General features: G+C 35.7%; 1 protein-coding gene across 1 annotated transcript; it reads left to right on the top strand.

The window, feature by feature from the left end:
• The first annotated feature begins 19,101 nt into the window (after window positions 1-19,101).
• Window positions 19,102-23,250, top strand: HEB2 (condensin-2 complex subunit H2-like protein). Its single transcript, XM_039029679.2, is given in 12 exon segments — window positions 19,102-19,627; window positions 19,727-19,826; window positions 20,012-20,115; window positions 20,199-20,338; window positions 20,453-20,867; window positions 20,957-21,132; window positions 21,205-21,378; window positions 21,481-21,576; window positions 22,172-22,273; window positions 22,384-22,542; window positions 22,677-22,881; window positions 22,884-23,250. Coding segments are annotated over 12 exon segments (1,941 nt in total). The 5' UTR covers window positions 19,102-19,446; the 3' UTR covers window positions 22,973-23,250.
• Window positions 23,251-23,300: the final 50 nt, after the last annotated feature.

Raw genomic sequence — 23,300 nt, 5'->3', positions numbered from 1 at the left:
CTGTCGCTTAGGAGAAGGTCCACCGCCGGTTGAAAAAGGAAAATGTTTCCACTGTAACTAGGATGAACACTGGAAGAGGAATTATCCTTGTTATTTGAAGGAAAAGAAGGCAGCCAAGGCTAAAGCCAAGGCAGACAAAGGTAAATGTGATTTACTTGTGTTAGAAACTTGTTTAATGGAGAATGATGATTCTACTTGGATAATAGATATTGGTGCCATTAATCATATATGTTCTTCTTTTCAGGGGATTAGATCATGGCGACAGGGTAAGGCTGGTGAGATGACGTTGTGAGTAGGCACTGGGCATGTCGTCTCAGCTGCGGTAGTGGGAGGCATCCAGTTAACTTTACAGAATAGGTTTCTTGTATTAAAAGATGTCTTTATAGTTCCTGAACTAAAAAGGAACCTTATTTCTGTAAAGTTTCTGTTACAATGTAATTACACTCTTTCTTTTAACTGAATATAGTGTTTATTCATAAGTATGGTGTTGAAATTTGTACAGCTAAATTGGAAAATACCTTGTATGTGCTAAGACCGTTAGCCTTAAGTTCCCTCCATAACATAGAGTTGTTTACACCTGCCGTAACTCAATCTAAACGCCAACGAGTTTCTCCAAAAGAAAATGCCCAACTTTGGCACCTTTAATGAGGGCACATCAATCTCAATAGGATTGAGAAATTGGTGAAGAATGACCTTCTAAGCGAGTTAGAAGAAAATTCTTTACCAGTGTGCGAATCTTGCCTTGAGGGTAAGATGACTAAAAAATATTTTACTGGAAAAGGTTATCGAGCCAAAGAGCCTTTAGCATTAGTACATTCTGACCTTTGTGGTTCTATGAATGTGCAAGCACGAGGAAGCTATGAGTACTTTATCAGTTTTACTGATGATTACTCGAGATATGGGTATGTCTATCTAATGCAACGAATGTCAGAATCTTTTGAAAAGTTCAAATTATTTAAGGCCGAAGTTGAGAAGGCTTTGGATAGACGAATTAAAACACTTCGATCAGATCAAGGTTGAGAGTTTTTGGATTCTGAGTTCCAGGACTATTTATTAGAACATGGAATCGTTTACCAACTCTCGACACCGGGTACACCTCAGCAAAATGGTGTAGCAGAGAGGAGAAACAGAACCTTGTTGGACATGGTTCGTTCGATGATGAGTTAGACTTCCTTATCAAACTCGTTTTGGGGTTTCGCAGTGGAGACTGTAGTATACATTCTCAATTGTGTTCCTTCTAAGAGTGTTGCGAGAATACCTCTGGAGTTGTGGAAAGGGCGTAAAGGTAGTTTACATCACTTCTGCATATGGGGTTGCCCAGCACATGTGCTTGAGGCAAATCCTAAGAAGTTGGAATCACGATCGAGGTTGTGCCTCTTTATAGCTACCTCAAAGGTACACGAGGAGGTTACTTTTATGATCCGTTCGAAAACAAGGTGTTTGTTTCCACAAACGCTACTTTCTTGGAAAAGGATCATATCAAGGAGCACAATCCACTACAGGGTCAGTATTTCCTCTTAACGGAGGAGCTATAGTGTGGCGGAGCACTAGAAGGGGTGCATCTCCGACTCCACGATGGAGGCCGAGTACGTAGCGGCTTTTGAAGTTGCTAAATGGGTTGTCTGGCTCAGAAAGTTCTTGACAGAGCTGGAAGTTGTTTCAGATATGTCTAGGCCCATCACCCTCTATTGTGACAATAATGGTGCTGTGGCGAAATCCAAGGAGCTCAAAAGTCACAGGCGTGGCAAACACATAGAGCAAAAGTATCATCTGATCCACGAGCTAGTGCATCGAGGAGACGTGATCGTCACAAAGATCGCCTCGGAGCAAAACATTGCTGATTCATTTACGAAAGCTCTTACGGCTACAGTGTTTGAGAGTCACCTTCAGAGCATGGGTCTATGGGACCGCCCGCGACTGGCCTAGGGCAAGTGGAAGATTTTGTTGCACTAGGTTTTTATGCCCTAGTTTATTGTTTTGTACCTGTTTGTTTGTACTCCCCACTTCGCTTTAGGACAAGTGGGAGATTGTTGGGGTTTGTGCCTTAAAGTCTCGTGTTCTGTAGTTTGTAAACAACTTTGTAAGAACACTTGTGATGCATAATATATATGATATTTACTTCACTTCTTGACTTTGCACATTTAGATGTTTTTTATTTTACCACAAACCAATAAACTTAATATCCCTGGTTGTCTTTATGTAATTTAAGCATGTATGTAGTGACATACAAGTGGATCATGTCTTAAGTGACAATCAAAATAGTCTGTAGTATGTGGATATAGGAGGGAAACCTTAACCTTGTAACACTACGGATGCGGGCCGCTTTGTGGAATTGTTACAAGTGTTGTGACTTATCACAAATAGTCTGATCCTGATCATTCGTGTAGTGGACATACGAACGGGGGCATCTTATACAAAGAGTCTGTATAAGACCTGACCTCGAAGTGTTAATGTCTCGTCTTATAACTCCGTTCATGACTGAGATTTCACTTCAATAGGATGACCATAGGTAACATGACCTCAATCCTGAGTGAGTTGGTAACTCCTGCCATTGAGGGTAGTCCTTTCATTTGCATGGGTGTTAGTGGCCAGAGCACCGACTCAAACCTACCACTTTGGAGTTTTATCTGATTTGAGAGTTGGGAACTCAGCTTCACAAGATGGAGTTCACTTTTTCCCCGAAGTAGAGGTAAGTAGATAGATTGCTCTCTAAAGGGCTGATCCCGGAGCTTGAACGATGTGGCACCACACATCTTCTCATGGCCCGAGAGGTGTTCACACATAGTAGGACTATGTTGTATTGTTCATTAGAGGGATCAGTGGTACTTAAGGAGTAAGATGTAACTGTAGGAGCAAAACGGTAAATCGGCTTGCTGTAATTACGAGCATCTGTGAAGAGTCATCGTACTGATGATTGATTATATCCAATGCACATAGAAATATATCTATGGCAAAAAGAGTTCAACTATCAGTCATTAGTGGAATTCCTGACAGTTAACGGATAGTGGATATCGTGACTAAAGAGTTTAGTCAGCTATTCACGTATCGTTGGAGCTTCGCGCCATAGGTTCATAAGGTCCCCTTAGTAGCTTGGATACAAGTTGAGAGTCAGTTTTTGGGTCAGTTTGAAATGTTCAAATTGACAAGAGGGAGTTCGATTATATATGATATAATTGAACTAATTAATTATATATGATATAATTAACTTTATGTATAAGATACATTAATTTGGAGGAAATTGGATATAAATATGAATTATATATAGTGAAGGAAATATACTATGATTAATATATGATATTAATTCATAAGTTATGAATATGATGTGATCACATTCATTGAACGGTTAAAAGGAAAATGGGACGGCGTCTCTTCTGTTTTAATAACGGATAAGTAAGTTAAAAGATCACTTTGAGACGCATAAATAGCTCACGATGTGTCAAGCATGAGAGGCGCGGACATTGTGTTAAAAAGTGTGTCATTGCTTAGAAAATATGTGCCTATACGATAGTGCCTACACATCGCTTACTCATACGATAGTGCTAAATGATCGCTTAACGATTACACCCGCGCGCACTATTCACTAAACGATCATTTACCTTTTTCCTAAGCGATCGTTTAACGCCTGATATTTACTAAATGATCGTATAGACGATCGCTTAGTTTTTCTATACGATCACTTACCTTTTTCCTACACGATTGTATACTTTACCTAAACGATCAAGCATTTTGTCTATACGATAGACGAGCTTATCTTCCACTTGCTTGATCGTTGTATAAGATCTCTCTTCCTCTTTCCCTCTATCAAATCCGAACAAAGCCCATCCTTTGGATTCTCACTCCAAGAATACTGAGGGCTCTCAGTGGTGGTGTCATCTTCGTTTCATTTTGTTCGTGTAGAGACTGTTCGAGGTAGACGATTGGGTTAGATTTGTTGTGAAGAAGAAGTCTTCAACTGGTATGATCTCTTGATCTCTTTAGCATTATGAATGCATTTTAGTATGTTTGAATGTATATGTAGTAATTCTGTCACAATGAATTGGAAAGATCTGCTTCCGCTCGTAGGTACTCTTGAATAAGAGTTCCTTCACTTAATATATGTTTAAGAGTCTGTAATTCATTTGGAGTCATTAGAGTTGCTATTAGGATATAATTAAAGAAAGAAGTGAAGAAGGTTGAAGCAGCATGAACTGAAAATTCGAATTTCTGCCAGATACTCGATGGCATTCTCAATGATATTTCATGAAATACTCGATTCACGATGCCATACTCGATGGTACTCGATACGTTTACTCATTGATATTTCATGAAATACTTGATGCTCGATGCCATACACGATGGTAATCATTGTATTTACTCAATGATATTTCATGAAATACTCGATGCATGATGGCCCTACTCGATGGTATTTTTGTGAAATATTTGGTGTTCGATGATGCTTGTGTTGGGGTTTATGTCCTAAAATCTCGTGTCCAGTAGTTTGTAAACAACTTTGTATGAACACTTGTGATGTATAATATAAATGATATTTATTTCACTACTTGACTTTGCACATTTAGATTTTATAACAAACCAATAAACTTAATATCCCTGGTTATCTGTATGTAACTTAAGCATGTATGTGGTGACATACAAGTGGATCATATCTTGAGTGATAACCAAAATGGTCTGTAGTATATGGATATAGGAAGGAAACCTTATCCTGGTAACGCTACGTATGTGGCCCGCTTTGTGGAATGGTCACAAATGTTGTGACTTATCACAGATGGTCTGATCCTGATCATTTGTGTAGGGGACATGTGAGCGGGGGCGTCTTATACAAAGAGTTTGTATAAGACCTGACCACGAAGTGTTAATGTCTTGTCATATAACACCGTTCATGACTAACACTTCACTTCACTAGGATGACCATAGGTAACATGACCTCAATCTTGAGTGAGCTGGGAACTCTTACCATTGAGAGCGGTCCTTTGATTTGCATGGGTGCGAGTGGCCAGAATGCCGACTTAAACCTACCATTTTGGGGATTCGTCTAATTTGGGAGCTGAGAACTCAGCTACACAAGATGGAATTCACTCTTTCCCTGAGACAGGGGTAAGTAGATAGATAGCTCCCTTATGGGTTGATTACAGGGCTTGAACGATATGACGCCACGCACCTTCTCATGGCCCGAGATGTGTTCACACATAGTAAGACTATGTTGTATTGTTCATTAGAGGGATCAGTGGTACTTAAGAAGGAAGATGTAATTACAGGGGCAAAACGGTAAATTGGCCTACTGTAATTATGAGCATCTATGAAGGGTCATTGTACTGATGATTGGTTCCAATGGACATAGAAATATATCTATGGCAAGAAGAGTTCAACTGTCAGTCTTTAGTGGAATGCCTAAAGAGTATAGTCAGTTATTCACGTACCGTTGGAGCTTCGAGCCATAGGTCCATAAGGTCCCTTTGGTAGCTTGGATACAAGTTGAGAGTCAGTTTTTGGGTCAATTTGAAATGTTCAAATTAAGAAGAGGGAGCTTGATTATACATGATATAATTGAACGAGTTAATTAAATATGATATAATTAACTATATGTATGAGATACATTAATTTGGAGAAAATTGGATATAAATATGATTTATATCTAGTAGAGGAAAAATATTATAATTAGTATATGATATTAATTTATAAGTTATGAATGTGTTAAGATCACATTCATTGGACGGTTATAAAGGAAATGAGAAGGCGCCTCTTCGTTCTAAATAACGGATGAGTGTGTTATAAATAGCAGATGGTGTGTTGATTTCGGGGTGCATGGATATTGTGAAAAAGATAGTGTCATCATTTAGAAAATCAGTTGCTATACGATAGTGACTGCACGATTGCTTACATATACAATATTGCTAAGCGATTGCATACCGATTACACTGTCGTGCGCTATTATCTAAACGATCGTTTACCTTTTTCCTAAGTGATCATTTAGCTCCTGATATTCACTAAATGATCGTATAAATGGATTTATAAGAGGAAAAGAGACCAACTGGCAAGGTGCAAACCTATAAAGCCAGACTCATGACAAAAGGTTTTACCTAAAGGGAGGGGATTGACTATGAAGAAACCTTCTCTCCTGTTGCCATGATAAAATCAATAAGAATACTCTTATCCGTTGCCACGTATTATGACTATGAGATATGGCAAATGGATGTCAAGACAGCTTTTTTGAATGGTCATATTGATGAAAGTATTTTTATGTCTCAACTAGAAGGGTTCGTTAAACAGGGTCAAGAACAAAAGGTTTGTAAGCTAAAGAGATCCATTTATGGGTTGAAACAAGCTTCTAGATCCTGGAATATAAGATTTGACATTGCGATCAAATTTTATGGCTTTGAACAGAATGTTGACGAACTTTGTGTATACAAGAAGATAATCAACAAAACTGTAGCATTCTTGGTCTTTTAGTTGAGAATGAAACAAGTTACCTTGCTGACGTAAAGAGATGGTTTTAGCATCACAATTCCAAATGAAAGATTTGAGAGATGCTCAATATGTTCTTGGGATTCAGATTTTTCGAAATCGAAAGAACAAAACCTTAACACTATCTCAGACATCTTATATTGACAAAATGTTGTCAAGATATAACATGCAAAATTCTAAAAAATGTATGTTACCTTTTAGACATGGAATTCTTCTATCAAAGGAATAGTCTCCTAAGATACCTCAAGAGGGTGAGGAAATGAAAAAAATTCCATATGCATCGGTAGTTGGGAGTCTAATGTACACTATGTTGTGAACACGTCCTAACATATGCTTTGGAGTTGGAATCGTCAACAGGTTCCAATCTAACCCAGGCCACAGTCATTGGACGGCTGTAAAAAATATCCTTAAGTATCTCAAGAGAACGAGGAACTATACGCTTGTATATGGACATAAGGATTTGATCCTTACAGGATATACTGATTCTGATTTTTAGACTGACGTAGATTCTAGGAATTCTCCCTCAAGATCAGTTTTCACTCGTAACAGAGGAGCTACAGTATGGAGAAGCATTAAACAAAGTTATATAGCTGACTCCACGATGGAAATGGAATATGTAGCTGCATGCGAAACAGCTAAAGAAGCAGTGTGGCACCACAAGTTCTTGATAGATTTGGAAGTTGTTCCAAATATGCACCTGCCCCTTACTTTGTATTGTGAAAATAGTGGTGCAGTTGCTAATTCTAAAGAACCTAAAATCACAAACGTGAAAACATATCGAAAGAAAGTACCATCTCATCAGAGAAATTGTACATCGAGGAGTCGTGATAGTCACGCAGATAGCCTCATAAGACAACCTTGCTGATCTGTTTACGAATACCCTATTGGCTAAAGTGTTCAAGGGCCACCTAGTTGGACTAGGACTACAAGCAACATAATCTAGGATAAGTGGGAGAATGTCAAAGGATATTTTGGATGTCCTAGTTTATTGCATATTTTCTCTCTTTATTTCTCAACATTGTAAACATCATATATTTATATGTTTATCTAATTGGAGTGTTAGTCCAAGTGGAAGATTGTTGGGAATGGCCTAAACTCGCAGTTCGTAAATGTTGTTGACATATTCTATTTATCAATAAAAATGTTGTTGAGTTTTTTTTTTTTCAATAAATTACTATCGATATTGCATCCTTTTATGAAAATCCAATAAACAAATCCATGGTTATAACATAAATACTTTAACTTTGTGTTGTGTCACAAAAATGGATCAAGTTTTAGTATGTTGTCAAAATGGTCTATAAGTATACAGATGAGATTGGATACCTCATCTTGTTGACACTATTAGATGCGACCCATTTTGTATATTGATGATGTGATCCAAAACTCATTAATGTAGAGACATGTGAGTGGAGGCATCCTATGCAATGAGTTTGCATAAGATCGAAACTCAAAATAGTCAATTTTCTTTATAACAACCGTTTACTATTAAAACTAACTATCTCAAACTCAATGACCTAGGGTAACTTGATCTTAATCCTGAGCTAACTATGAACTCCTGTTTATTCGGAATTATCCTTTGATTTGTATAGGTGAGAGTAGTCCAACAACACTGCTCAATAAGCCTCCCATTTTTAGGATAAGACTGGATAGATAGTTGGGGACATAGTTTTGCAATATGGAATTTACTCCTACCCGATTTAGGGTTAGCGATGGGTTGTTCTCTTAAGCGTTGATGTCTTGTCTTGAATAATGGGGCCCCGCCCTCTCATGGAGAGAGGGTTATGATTTATGATTTATAAGTTGGATTATAAATCAATTGTTCAATGGAGGATCAGTGGGAGCTTAAGGAGCAAGATGTATTTACAGGGGTAAAACGGTAATCTTTAACCCAGTTGTAAATACGAATGACCTGTGAAGGATTGACTTACCGATTATGGTTAAAATAGACAGAAATATATCTACAGTGAGGAGAGTGCAACTATCAAACTATAGTGGAATGTCTTGGTAATAAACGAATAGTAATTAATTCGGTTTAAAGAGTTTAACTAATTAATTACAAGTTATTGGAGCTCATGATTTGTAGGATCATAAGGTCCCTCTACTAGCTCGTAATTTGGATTAGTAAATTGAGTAATATTGATAAGATTTGAAATTAGGGTTTAGAATTTGAAATCTTCAAATTCAATTAGAGTTTCTATTTATTGTATTCAATACAATTAAATTGTTTAATTTATCAAAATTAAATGAAATTGGAGAATCAATTAATGTTTAAAATATAATTTAAATATTAATTTTATAATATTGATTTCATTTTGATGGAATTGTTTTTTTTTTATTAATTTAATATTAGATACTAAATTAAAAATTTTATTAAAAGGTTTAATTTAAAAATGATTTTGGAAATCATTTTTTGTGAAAAAAAAAACATTTTGAAAATCAAAGTGGAGAAATTTCCATTATGATTTATACCACCTTATTCACAACTCCATTTTCTCCATGAAGTAGGAGCTGCCCTTCATGCAAGCCGAATTTGCATGGTGAAAACAATATAAATTGAAATGTTGAGCTAAATATTGGATTCATACTTACAAGAACTTCAAAAAGAACTCTGCATAAACTTCCAAACCCTCTTCAAATCTTATATACATCCAACTCAATTTAGTGTTTCCACCACACAATCCTTGCAAGAGAATAGTATAGAAAATTTTGGTGGTGGTCTACTTGAAGATTGAAGATCTTTCAGGTGGAACTCAGTTGAACTTGAAGAGGATTCTTCAAAGGTATTGTGTTCAGCAAACCATCTTCTGTAAAAATTACTTTGCAGCATGTTTTAAACTCAAATTAAGTATGATTAGAGTGCTTATTGATTCTATTTTTCCTCCGCTGCACGTTAATATACTCTAACACAAATTAATTGGGGGAATTAATTATATGTGATTAATTTAATTTAATTATATAGATGATATAATTACTATAATGTATTTGATACATTATAATATAAAGTATATTTGAGAGGAAATAAATATTTGTATATGATTCAAATATTAATTATGTGAATTGGATTCATATAATTAAATTTAATATAAATGAGATTTATATTGAATATAGCTGTAGAGAGAATTCAACTATAGGTTATATTTTATTGGATACAATATTAAACTATAGATTATATATTATATTTGATATAACATGTAGTTTAATATATATTATATGATAAAGTGGTTATCATATAAATATATATTAATGTTTTTATTAAAATTAATTTTATTTATTATTTTTATTTTTGAAAAATAATTTTAGGGAGACTCCCTCCCCATTTTTCTCTCTACTATGTGTTAGTGGGAAGAGTGTGGATTGAATTTGATTCTTCATCTTCTTTCTCCTTTAGGTTTTTACTCTCTTCTTCTCTCTTAATTTTTTTCTCTCACCAAAAAACTAGAGCCCACACACTCATAGATTCTCATCCCAGAGAATATAGAGGAAATCAAGTGGTGGTGTCCATTGTGGGGTTTTAAGTTCGTATTTTTTGCAGAGAGGATAAACGTGAAGAAATCATTCTTCAAGGGTTAGTTTTCATCTCCCTATTCTCTTTTATTTTTCCTTTTAGTATGCTGTAATTTATCTTAAATGCATAATAGTCTGTTTCTTCTGTAAAATTGTTAATTTTGTAAAATTTGGGATTTGGGTCCGATCCCATTTCCACTCAAGGACCTTCAACGGTTCCTTCAAGAAAGGTGTGGCAAAGTTGCTCCCAAAATTAGATCAATATGGTGTTGAATATTTCTCAAAGATGGTAGTCCCTTAGGTTCTTCTTTCAATTGAGGGAATTCATAAAAAAAAAAAACTTTTGTATTTATGAAGGAACTTCACCATTTTGGATTCATTGGACTTTTCAACAAGTCTCGAGACATCCACCTCCCTTTCCTTCACAAAACTTCTACCACTGATTGTAGTAAAAGGTAGCTGCTGTCTTATTTTTTCAGCTTAACACCTTCGTTATACTTCTTATTTGATGGGAGTGGAATTACTTTCTTGCCCATCCAAAGGAATTCGTAGGTGTTCGTGCGTCAAAGACTTATTGCTTTGTGGCAGATGTAATGCCTCCGCAAAGATTGATGATGTGTTTGATATGCGTTACTTGTCTTAATCACGCTTCTAGATAATATATGCGATGTTACAAAACTCTGTAGAATGCGTTCATGTAGTGTATACGCATCACAAGTTTTCTTACGTTGAAACCAAGTATAATTCCGCCGCAAGTTTCTCAGAGTGATCCGAGGTCGAACACGGGGATTGCGATGTTAATGCGACAATGATATGATATATGTGACCATAATCAAATTAATATTGTGAGTTGCTGAAAAGTAAAATGCGATGTAAATAGTAAAATGCGATGATAAATGAATAAGCAGGTAAATAGTGAAATGCGATGGTAAATAAATAAGCAGTGCAAAGTGTGTGTTAGAGAATTCAATGGCAAGTCTTGTGAATCGAATCAGAGTGAGAACGGGTTTGGGGAAAGAACATCACAAGTTTGTCAATCTTGTTGAGGACGCAACTAAGGTTCCATCTTCCTTTAGCTTACACCTCTCGGTGATTGCCTGCGTCACCATATCTCTATGATGATCAGGGATGAACTTTTGTGAACGCAATGTTGTTTCCATCTCTGGAAATACTTCTTGCTTTAGTTAATGCATTCTATCAACCTTCTTTCGAGAGGTGGATTGGCATCTTCGCTTTTGCTCTCATAGGTGAAGATGCCATTGAGCATGTGTTAACTAAACTTAGTTGACTTCTTCAACATGGATTGACTTACTTGCTCAATCCTTCCCTCGCACCCTAGAGGTTTAGTTATTCATGGTGAGAGAAGTAGAAGATGAATGTGTTATGGTGGACAGAGAGATGAAGATGAACATGATAATGATATTAACTGGTAAAGATAAAGCGTTTATTACAGAGATATGAATGAAAAGACAAGAAATGAACAACAATCGATGAACGGAAAGTAAGAATAAATGAGAGCAACGTGTCAATGTCTTGGCAAGGATCCCGATTGGAGCTATTTTGCTTGTCAGCATGATGGAGGAATGAGGTGGAGAACTTCCTTCTCAGGAGAGTTCTCGAGGGAAGAGTGTCTCTTTTTCCGTGTAATTTCTTCTCTATGTCTTCCCCCTTTTGCTGAGTGTTGATGTTGCTATTTATAGACCTTAGCATCTCCTGTGTTAGTGGTCCCGCTCTGAAAATTTACTTTTTCCTGTCGAGGCTTGGTGGGAATGTCCGCTTTGCTCCACGTTCACTTTGTTAGGTCGTACAACAGAAAAGCTGTGCAATTTTAGAAATCCTCGAGAATGCGTTGCTCTTCTCGTCCACAAACAATTGTTGCATGCGATGATACAAAATCCCCAAGATGCGTTTCTTTTCTCATCCACAAGCAATCATCGCATGCGGTGATACAAAATCCCTAAGATGCGTTGCTCTTTTTGTCCACGAGCAATCGTTGCATGTGGTGATAACTGTTACCTGCAAAACAAAGATTTGGACATTCTTTTTACCATCACAATGCGGTCAGCGGGTGTGTTTCTGATACATTTACAATTTTTGCGTTTCTAAGCCAATTTTAATATGTTTGATGCAACCTTTCCTTCCTATTGCTGCATATTCTAAGTAAGATGATATAAATAACTTGTATTTCTACAAGTTATTAGTAAGTATTTTCTCTCCCTTTGTGCATGGCTCAATTATCATACTGCTATGGTTTGCCCAAGAGTATATTACAAACATCCATTTCAAGCGCATCACATACTATTTGGTCTTTATAACTACTGCCAATTGAAAAAGGGATGGTATATATTTCACTTACTTGTGCCTCTCCATTTTTTTTTCACCCAACATAACTTATAAGAACTTGGATGAGCTTCTACCTTGAGATTTAAAGCTTCCATTAATTTCTTGGAGACAAAGTTCTCACTACTTCCACTATCAATGATGACATTGCACACCTTGCCATTAATCGTGCATCGTGTCTTAAAGAGGCAATGTCTTTGAGGGTTTGAATCTTCTTTGGGAATGATTAGCATGCTTTGGAGAATACAAGATACTCTATCTCCATCATCCGGTTCAATGAGCTTGGTTTCTTCTTCAACTTCTTCACTGTGCTCATTCAGGGTTTCTTGATCTTCTTCTTCCAAATAAGTTACTATCTTTCTTTGAGGGCATTCATTAGACAAATGACCAACTTGGCCGCAACAAAAGCATTTGCCCAATGTAGGCTGGTTGTAAGGATTTTGGGATTTCCTCTTGTTGGTATCTTCATAGTTCTTTTCCACGGCCTCCTCAAGATTGTCTTTCTCCTTTTATTTGGCCAAAGATGTGGATGATGGTTGGTTAGTAACTTTAGATGAAGAATTCACTCTCCTACTTTTGGATGCTTCCCACAAGGTCTTTCTTGAAGCTTTCTTGGAGCGAATTTCATTGAGTTCTTCCAATATTTCAGCAAAAGTAATCACACAACCAACAAATTGAATTATTGGAGTTTTACTTTCTCTTTCATATCCATTCTTAGCCCATCAATGAAGCGTGCAATCAAGGGTTGTTCATTTTCAGCTAAATTGGTTCTTGCCCCCAAACGATGGAACTCCTCCACGAAGTCAACTACTGACCGAGAGCCTTGTTTACAATTTTGATACTGGTTATACAATGTTTGCTCATGATTTGGAGGAAGAGATATCCCTTTCATCAACTTCTTCATTTTCTCCCACGTTCGAATAAGTTGCTTGCCTTGTCTTTAGCTATTCACCTCCAATTGATACCAGTATGCAGATGCATCTCCCTTCAACTTGAAAGCTATTAATTGTACCTTCTTGTGATCTGACATATTCATGTAATCTAGGACGTTCTCCATGTTCTCGATCCAATCAAGAAACATCTTAATGTCACGTTTACCATTGTAAAACGGTAAGTCTTTCTTTATTTTGAAGTCATATGGATCTCCTCTAGCTTCATATCTCTCTTATCGACCTCTTCTTGCATCAAAATACTCTTATTCTAGATCATCCTTACTCAAAGAATCCCAATCTTGGAATTCTTGATGCCTTTCTTGCATATTTGGATGTATTGTTGGATTTTCTTGGAGAAGCCTATGAATTCTTGGACCCCTTTCTTAAAGATTTTCTTATTGGAATTGAAATTTCTTGGCCCTTCAACTCCTTATCTTCCTCTTCTTCCCCAATCTTGATTGGATGTTGGAGCTTCTTCATCAACTTCAGCCGGAACCACCATTGCATCCATCCTTCTCATGAACCTCGCCACTGTTTCTTTCAAATTGTTCAATGAGGAACATGCCTTCCACAAACAACAAGCGTCTCGTGGTGGTTCTTGGAGATAGGGTAGGAACATTGTCCACCTCTTGGTCTAACGTCGAAGCATCATCTCCTCCTTTTGGATGGACATTTCTTCTTCCCTTCATTCGCCCGAGGATGTGTTGCTCTGATACCACTTTTGGTGTAAACCAAACTCTAGTTTTTTTTAATCAAATTGAATCTTTCCTCAAATGAGAGAGAGGTGTTTTGTTTATAGGGAAAATGCTTACATATATGCTAAATAATAGCTAACTTGAAGAAAATCATACATGAGGATTTCCATGATCAGCGAAATGATCGTTTCAAATTTCATTCGATGTTGAACATACACAATCACAGTCTTAAAACGGAAACTCACAGGTCATGCAACGACTAGAAATTACAACATTCTAACAAGATAATCAAGGGATAGAGTATGTGTACCTTTGAAGAACAATTCTTCAACTCCCTCGATCAAACTCCAAAGGTCCAAGAATAGCAACACAACCCTTGAACGCAACAACCGGTGCAATACGATCATTAGCATGAACACAACGAACACAATGATCACGAACCCAATGAACGACCTCCAAAACCTCAAAATCAATCGAGTTGAGTGAGAACACCACCACATTGGTTACCTTGGTATTCTTGGTGTGAGAATCCAGGAGTTGTGGGCTCTGTATGAACTTGGTTAGAGGAAGTGACTAGAGAATAACAATCGTGTAGACGATTGAGCAAGTGAGAGATAACACAGTCTATCATATAGACAATGTGCTCACTCGTGTAGTAAATGGCAGCCTATCGTATAGACAATGCCACGCGATCATTTAGCTACGACCGGCTTATGAACTATCATATAGTCATACTCCACGATTGTTTAGTCTCTCTATAACTATCGTTTAGTGAAACACTTTTACTTGATAGCTTTACCGTGAGTTAATTTTTGAATCAAGTAACTTCTAATTTTAGGAAACAATTTTTCCTTTTATCTCACGGTTACCATAAAACCACCAATAATCTCCTACTCAATTGGTTATTAGAGAAAAAGAGATAATTATCCAATAATTAATATTATTATAAATAAATATGATAACCAACTTACCATATTATTTTCATAACCTATAGTTTTAATATTTCATCTCATGAAACATACAAACCATAGTTTTTTTTCTATTTTGTGGTACTTAATATAAATCATATTTACATTAATCCTCCACTTGATGTATCTCATACATCACACCAATTATATCATATATAATTGAATTTTCTCTTGTCAATTTGAACATTTCAAATAAATCCTAAGAACTGATTCTCAACTTGAATCCATTGAGCTACCAAGGGGATCTTATGGATCTGTAGCTTGAAGCTCCAACGATACGTGAATAACTGACTAAACTCTTTAGTCACGAGATCCACCATCTGTTAACTATCAGGCACTCCACTAAAGACTGATAGCTGCACTCTCCTCACTACAGATATATTTATGTGTCATATCAACCAATCAACAGTGTGATAACCCTTCACAGATCGCTCGTAAGTACAGCTGGGCCAATTTACTATTTTGCCCCTGTAGTTACATTTAACTCCTTAAGTACTACTGGTTCCTCTAATGAACATAAGTCATAGCCCTACTTTGACTAAGTCCTATCTTTTAAAAGGCTGTGACCACTATGTTCAAGATCTGAAATCAGCCCTTATGAGAGCAATCTATCTATTTACCCCTGCTTTGGGGAAGGAGTAAATAACATCTTGTGTAACTGAGTTCCCAACTCCCTAATTAGATAAATCCCCAAAAAGGTAGGCTTGTTAAGTTGACAATCTGGCCACTCTCACCCATACTAATCGAAGGACCGCCCTCAAAGACAGGAGTTCCCAAAACATTCAGGATTAAGGTCATGTCACCTATGGTTGTTTAGGTGAGATATAAGTCTCAAGTATCAACGGCGTTATATAAAAAGACGAATCATCTCGTGGTGCAGGCTTATACAAACTCTTTGTATAGGACACCCCCGCTCACATGTCTCCACATGAATGGTCCGTATCAAATCATCACAACACTTGTAAACCTCTACAAAGCGGGCCGTATTCGTAGTATCACCAGGATAAGGTATCCCTCCTTAATCCGTATACTACAAATCTTTTAGGTTATTACTTAAGACATGATCCACTTATATATCTCATATACATGCTTAAGTTTGCATACTACAGATCTTTGTTTATTGGATATGAGTAAATGCAAAATAAAATAACTCTTATTTTATTCATAACAATATGTACAATGTTTACAAACTACGAGACTCCGAGAGAATTAAGACACTAATCCCAACATAACTAACATGTAATTAACTATTTTTAAACTAACTCTTATTCTAACTTGCTTAAAAAATGTTTCTCAATACACCACTCATGTTATATAAATGAAATATACTTGCTTTACTTCAAAATATGTTATTGAATGGATTGTTGCTAAATTTATTGAGTGCTACACTTGAAATGTCGATTGTTGTTTAAATCTTGATTTAAAATAAGAGAATAGTTTAATTTGTCAAAACCTAAATAATAATAAAAACTAAAACAAACAATAGAACATTAAAATGAAACACAAAAATTTCCTATAATGGAACAAAAAAAATCAAAATTAAAAAAGAAAACAAACAATAATAAAATACAATACAGTGTGAAGATGAAAATTTGACATAAAATGATGTATATCGGTACATAACTGCTACAACCAAAAGCTGAAAGATGGAGGGAAAAAAACTATGAAGCACAGATACTTCATTTGAGGCAAAGAATCAGTATCAGATACGTATCAGATACCGATACTTCTAAATACTTCCAAAATACGTATCTGACACACGATTTAACGTATCTATACTTTCAAATACTTTCCAAATACGTATCTGACACGCGATTTGACGTATCTATTTCTATGCGTACTTTTTTTTAAGAAAAAAGACAAGTAACTCATCTAATTTTTCCCAATCTAAAATTAGACAACCTATTTAAAAAGCTCACTACTCGAGTCTGAAACAAAATAATAATAATAATAATAAATAACGAACCAAACCCTAGGCTAGAATTATCTAATCTCCATCTTCACATTTGAGTCCCCACAAAGTCCACCAAAATAGAAAGCATTTGAATATCTTCAACAATAAGTTGTTTGTTTATCTTCATACTTCTCTCTCTAATATTCTCTTTCTTTCCTTTTTTTGCAATATGAGTCACTTTTCTGTTGCATTTTATTAACTATTGTACTTCAACATCTTAGATGTTGCTTTTTTGTACTGTATTTCAGTGTTTGTATTTTATTTTGTGCTATTGTTATTAACTTGTATGCTAAATTTATCTATATCTTAGGTTTTTTTAAAGAAAAAAATGTATTTTCAACGTATCAGTATCCTCGTTTTTTAGAAATATATATAAAAATATATATAAAAAATGACGCATCCTTAGACGTATCCGTATCTTAGTTTTTTAGAAATTGGCGAATCGCCGTATCCGATCGTATTCGTATCGTATAGTCGTATCTGTGTCTGTGCTTCATAGAAAAAAAGTAATAAGGCAATAATTAAAAAAGGGCAAAATTGTCACATAGATTAAATATAAATTAATAGTTGAATTTTTACCATATCTACAAATATATATATATATATATATATATATATATATATATATATGACATGCTTGCTTTTTTACCTTCTTATTTTGTTACCCACTGTAATTTCCCTAATTAATGTAAGAATGCTTGAAAAATATGGAAAATTTTTGTCTAATAAATAACAATAAATGTGCCGACTACTCATGAAAAAAGATATTTTCATTCTATTTTTTTTAATTAAGTTCTTAAATTATAAATATAAAAAACTTTAGGCATTTATGAAAATAAGTTTTGTAGAGAGTCTACGTCTAAATTATTCCGGAAATACCTACAAATGGACACCCAAACTTTTAGGGATTTCTACATAAAAAAAACCTAAAGAATAGACACATATTACGCTAAAGTCTTAAACATTTCATTTTTTTTTTACAAAAATTACCTATTGTCCTCCCTATTTTCACTAATATCAGTGGCTATCTACAATTTAGCCCTCACCTATGTATGTATGTATGTTTTTATTTATTTATTTTTCCTTCATGCACATGCATATTCTATCTCCCCATGTATATATTCTCTCCTCAATAATATATTTTATATATTCCCTCTCCCATAATTCACACACATTTCTTCCTCCTCCCTCTCTTTTCTCTTTCCCCCTTCTTTTTTCTCCTTCCAGCGGTGTGAGTTGCAAGCGGTAGACGACAGTATGGGGAGAGAGAATCTTCGGTGCAGGCTCGAGCAGACGACAACGTAGTTGTAGATGAACGACGTGAGACGATGTGGTGTGAGGCGAAGCTTCTGGCATCATACGCGAGCAAATCCGACATGGACTTGGGCAGATCCAATCGGCAGCGACGCGGGCTTGAGCAAATGGACGACGTGAGACGATGTGTTAAAGCTTCCGGCACCAAGCACAAACTTAGGCAAATCCAGTTGAAGGAGTTAGGCAAGAAGATATGGTCAATGGTGTGGGTTTAATATAAATGATGATATATATACTGTGACATATATAATCATTTATTTTATATAAACGATGATGACTTTTGTATTTAGATTTCTTGTTTTGTGATATATACGCTTATATATAGGTTCTTTATTGAAAATCAAGTCCATATGTGATTTATATATATGTTCTTTATTGAAAATTAAGTCCATATGTGATTTATATACCATGGTAGATATTTTTTTTTTATTGACTACTTTGAATATCTGATATATGATATATACACGCTTGTATATATGTTCTAAAATTTATGTTCTAAGCTACATTTAAAAATAACTATGAGATATATTTTAAATAACCATGAATCGATAAAAAAAAAATGCGAAACCAACAAAAATAGAACAAATTTTCATTAAATGCATTTTATCTCTTCAATTAAATTAAATAAAGGGAAAAATTTCAACAAATAAATGCATTTTTTTCCTAAAAAAAATCATATTAAATGAATCATCTCTCTCCATAATAAATATAGTTTCTAGTTTCTCTATCATTAAGAAAGTTTTGAAAATAGAAAAATATATATAAAAATCGAGAATAAAAACAATAAAAAACGATAAATTTATCAAAAAAAATAATACTAAAAGTCTTTTTTGGAAAAAAAAATCAAATTTAAATACATTTTTGAAATATAGTGGGGTTTTTTAAGGTAAAAATCACAAACTTTTATAAAGGGCTAAGGATCCGGCCCAATACTTGAGCCCGGAAAGCCCAAAACTTTCGTCCGTCTAACTCTTTCCCGCATCGGAAACGTTTCCTCTCCACTGACTCCCACTGCGAGCGACCGCCAACGGAACGAATTTGAATATCTTCAGTCCCAAATCGGCTTACGAACAAGAAGCCAAGGACGAAGAACTGACTATTTTCTTCTTCCCTTCATTTTTCACACCCCATTTCCCAGGAAATTTCATTACACTGGCAGATGCAGACGAAGTATTCTTGGAAGAACTGACTATTTTCTTCGTCAAATCGTTAGCCCTAGGGATCCATTTGAAGTTGAAGTGCGAACTTAGCAAAAGGGGGATTCAATTTTCAATCTCAAGATGACTAGTAAAATAGACGGTACTGGAGAGGCTGCTTTTCACATGCTGCAGCCAGAGCGTGACCTTCGGTTGAATTGGGAAGTCGACCTCGCCTTGAACCTCGAGAGATATCTGTTGCAGATTTGCTCCGGTGAGTTACAGTCCGGCGAAGATGAGAACCACAATGTCAATTTTGCCGAAGGTGAGGTTACTTTTACTGTCTTGGGTGTTTTGAATTGTAAAAAAAATTGAATATTTCTGATTGCATTATGTTTTTTGGGATTTTTTTTGGAGGTTATAGCTGCTCTGCTTCTCCAAGGTTCCATTCAAGTGTACAGTCGCAAGGTTGAATACCTCTACTCATTAGTTTTGCGAGCATTGGAGTTCCTATCTGAGAAAAGGTTTAATTATTTTATTCAATTTAGTTTTTATAGTTAGTTCTCGTTATGGGAAAATGATAATTACGCATTAGAATACTGGCACCGGTTTTGTTGCCTGGTCATTCAACTGGGGCAAATTATTGCTTCTCCTGTGTTGTTGTTTTTCTTTTTCTTTCAATATTTTCGTAACTCCTTTGTTCAAACAGGCAGGATCATTTGGAAGGGACCTCAATTGAAGCGGAACAAAATGGTTCTCACAAAATCGTTGAGGATGAAAACAACTTATATTGGGTTTCTGGGGATGTGCCAGGTACCTTATCTAGTGGAATACTTATATAGAATGATGTTTCGAATTTTGATTTCTGATTCAAATCTGCTTATTGCTTATTGAAGTTGACCCAAAGAATACCTTGGAGAGTACCAAGGAAGATGTTTGGTTACATCAAACGGTGAAGCCTCCTGCAAATTTAGTCGTTCTTGAGGGTGATTGCTTGGATGCATCTGATGACAATGGGGAGCTAGATTCATACCTGGTAATAGTTGCTATAATTAATTAACTTTCTTTCTTTCTTTCTTTTTTTTAAAAAACTTTTATATCATTTGACAATTAATTGTAACATTTTTTTTTTCTTTTTTAAATTATGCAGTTGGCCACCACTAGTAATATTTTCCAAGACTTTATCCTCTTAGATCTGTCTGATGTTAAAACACTCGAAGATTTTATGAATGAGGGTAATAAATTTGAACGCAGCCAAAATGCTGGGTGTAGGGGCAGCTCAACCCGCAAGGGTTGTCAGTCTCCATCAACTAGACGTTCTGGAGGAACTCTGCAAAGATCATCTGTTCGTAAGACCCAGGGTGATCATGCTGTGCAATCACCGCTTGCCAATAATTGCTTCGTGCATATTTCTCCTTTTTGTGATAACTTTGCCAATGAAGATCATGTGGATGTTGGTAATTCTGAACCAGAGGATTCAAATGGTTCTGATGATGATGATGATTTTTGGAAGCCTTTGAATCCCCATGAACCTGGAAATTTAAAAATAAAACCATTTAGAAAAGGTTGTTTACCCACTTCAACTTACATTCATTTCCTTTTAATCTCTGCTTAAAACTAATGTTTTCCCCCTTTTTTTCTTCTCTCATGGCAGTTAAAGCTTTTAAAAAGAATTATAACAATTCTGGTAAGAATGAGTCTCTAGCGGCTTTGTTTCCAATAGCAAAATTACATGGTCCCATTAGTCAAGAATTCACACAGATTTGGGAAGAGCAGAAACATGGATTCGAAACACACAAAGAATCCAATTCTGGTTTGTTATATGAAAAGGTACAGTTTTATGTATGTTGATAGAAATAGACTATTTCCTATAGTCGACGACACTAACTATTGTGACTACAGCTGCGAAATTCCCTTGTCAATGAAGGTCATAGAAGTTGTGATTCCATTTCTGATGTGGAGGATGACAATATTGATAATGGTTTTGAAGATGCAATGCCTGATGTCAATCCGCCTGATATTGATGATCCCAACTATCAGTATATGGACGAGGCTACATGTTATGGGAATGAAAAGGTTGAGTAAACTCTAGCATGGTGTAGAGTACAACACATTCTTATTGTAGACTAAATTTTCTTCTGAATCACTATTGATTGTTAACTCGTGGGTTTTATGTAGCATGATGACGCAGCTCATTTTGATAATGGTGAAGCATATGAACCTAAATTTCCAGATTCTCGTTCAAGTCTAGAAGATCTTTGTCGTTCTCATCTTGTAAGTGGTGTCTGCAGAATTGTCACTGCACTTTACCTATTTGCAATCTAGCAGGATATTTAATTATTGTAATTATTATTATTTTGCTCTATTGAGTGAACTCCTCTTGTTTCCACTCTTCTTTTCCTTGGATATACTCATTTACATTTTTTACTGATCTGGAATATCCTGTCTGGTTATGGAGTAAATGTGGAACGTATTCTCGTTTACTGATCAGCAGCAAAATAACTTGTTCAAGTTCTTAACTCTGTGCCTACTACTCTGAGAATATATGTGGCCCATGATACTTGTGTTCGAAAAAATGCTATGGCACATGGTTAGGTTTTGGTTTGTTTGTAGTGCTGGAATTTGTTCTAGTAGATTTATAAAGTAGCTTTGCAGAATTGTGCACTTAAATGTCCTTCAAAATTAGTACAGTATGCACATGATTTTATTTGGTAGACTTGCAGGAGCTTTTGGAAATTATAACAATGAAAGCTGCAAAACTTGGAAGTCGACATCCTCAGATGCAAATCATGCCTAGTTTTCTGTTTTTGTTTTTAATCTTATATATCATACTTCCAGTAGATAGTCACCTATAATTTTTTCTGTAAAGGATGCACTCCTTGCTAGCATTGCTGAGACTGAGAAGCAGACTGAAATGGCGACTCGAGTCTCTACGTGGAAACAAAATATTGAACACAATTTGGAAGAGCAAGTAATAATATTTAATGTTATTGTACCTCAGTTCCTTTTCTGTCGTCTGTATGGCCGATGACCATTTCTTCTTTTTTGTGGGTTTGAGAGAAGTATGTCTTTTTTTGATAGGACAAACACCCTCCATTTGATATTCATGAATACGGCAAAGCAATTCTTGAAGAATTATCTATTGAAGCTGACAGAGGAGGTCTCATGCCTTTCTCTGATGTTGTTGAAGGGCAGGAGAAGTACAATGTAGCCCGAAGCTTTTCCGCACTACTTCAATTGGTAATGTACTTAACAAGCAGTAGAAGTACCTAAATTGGTGAAATTTAGAAATTGAAAGCTTATGATTTTATACGAACGATTTTTAAAATTTTATATGTTATGGATGAAAATTGTAATTGACGAGTCATTTTCAGGTGAACAATGGAGATGTGGAGTTGGAAAAGAATGGGGTTGATGGGGAGTCGATTTGCTATACTTCTGTGAATCCGTTCCACATTAGGCTTATTCGCCATGAGAAACGAGTCGATAAAACACGACATCAAACCTCAAGAAAGAGGTCTGTGTCCCCATGTAAGAGTGAAATTAATACTCTCAAAGAATCTCGTACAAGAGACAAGAAGAGACAAAACAAGGGAAAGTTGGTGGCATAAAGTGCACTCCTGAATGCAAAAGGAGACTGAGATCTCGATTTGTTGAACCAGTTGATTGACCTTCTACTGGACAACAATATCTGATGTGCAGTTGACTATTTGTATGTTGTAAAGAAATTCAACATGTCTTGTTGTAGCATTGAGCACCAACCTCTTGTTGGGGCAATTAGTGTTAAAGTACCTTGTGTCACTAAAACATAATTTAACCATGTAATTCAACATATTCCTTTTTCCCTCGTTTAGGTTTGTTTATTAATTATCATATGGGAGGGAAATGGATGTATTAAAAGGAAAGTATATCTTAACCATGTAATTATCACTGGTATTGATTCTTGTATTTTACTCTTTCCATCTCCTCTTGCTTTTTGTTTCATTATTATGCTTCTT

Source organism: Benincasa hispida, chromosome 4, assembly GCF_027475165.1.
Source record: "Benincasa hispida cultivar pf3 chromosome 4, pf3_genome.v1.1, whole genome shotgun sequence".
Lineage (NCBI taxonomy): Eukaryota > Viridiplantae > Streptophyta > Magnoliopsida > Cucurbitales > Cucurbitaceae > Benincasa > Benincasa hispida.
The sequence above is the reverse complement of the archived record's forward strand: the minus strand, read 5'-3'. Positions and strand labels throughout refer to the sequence as shown.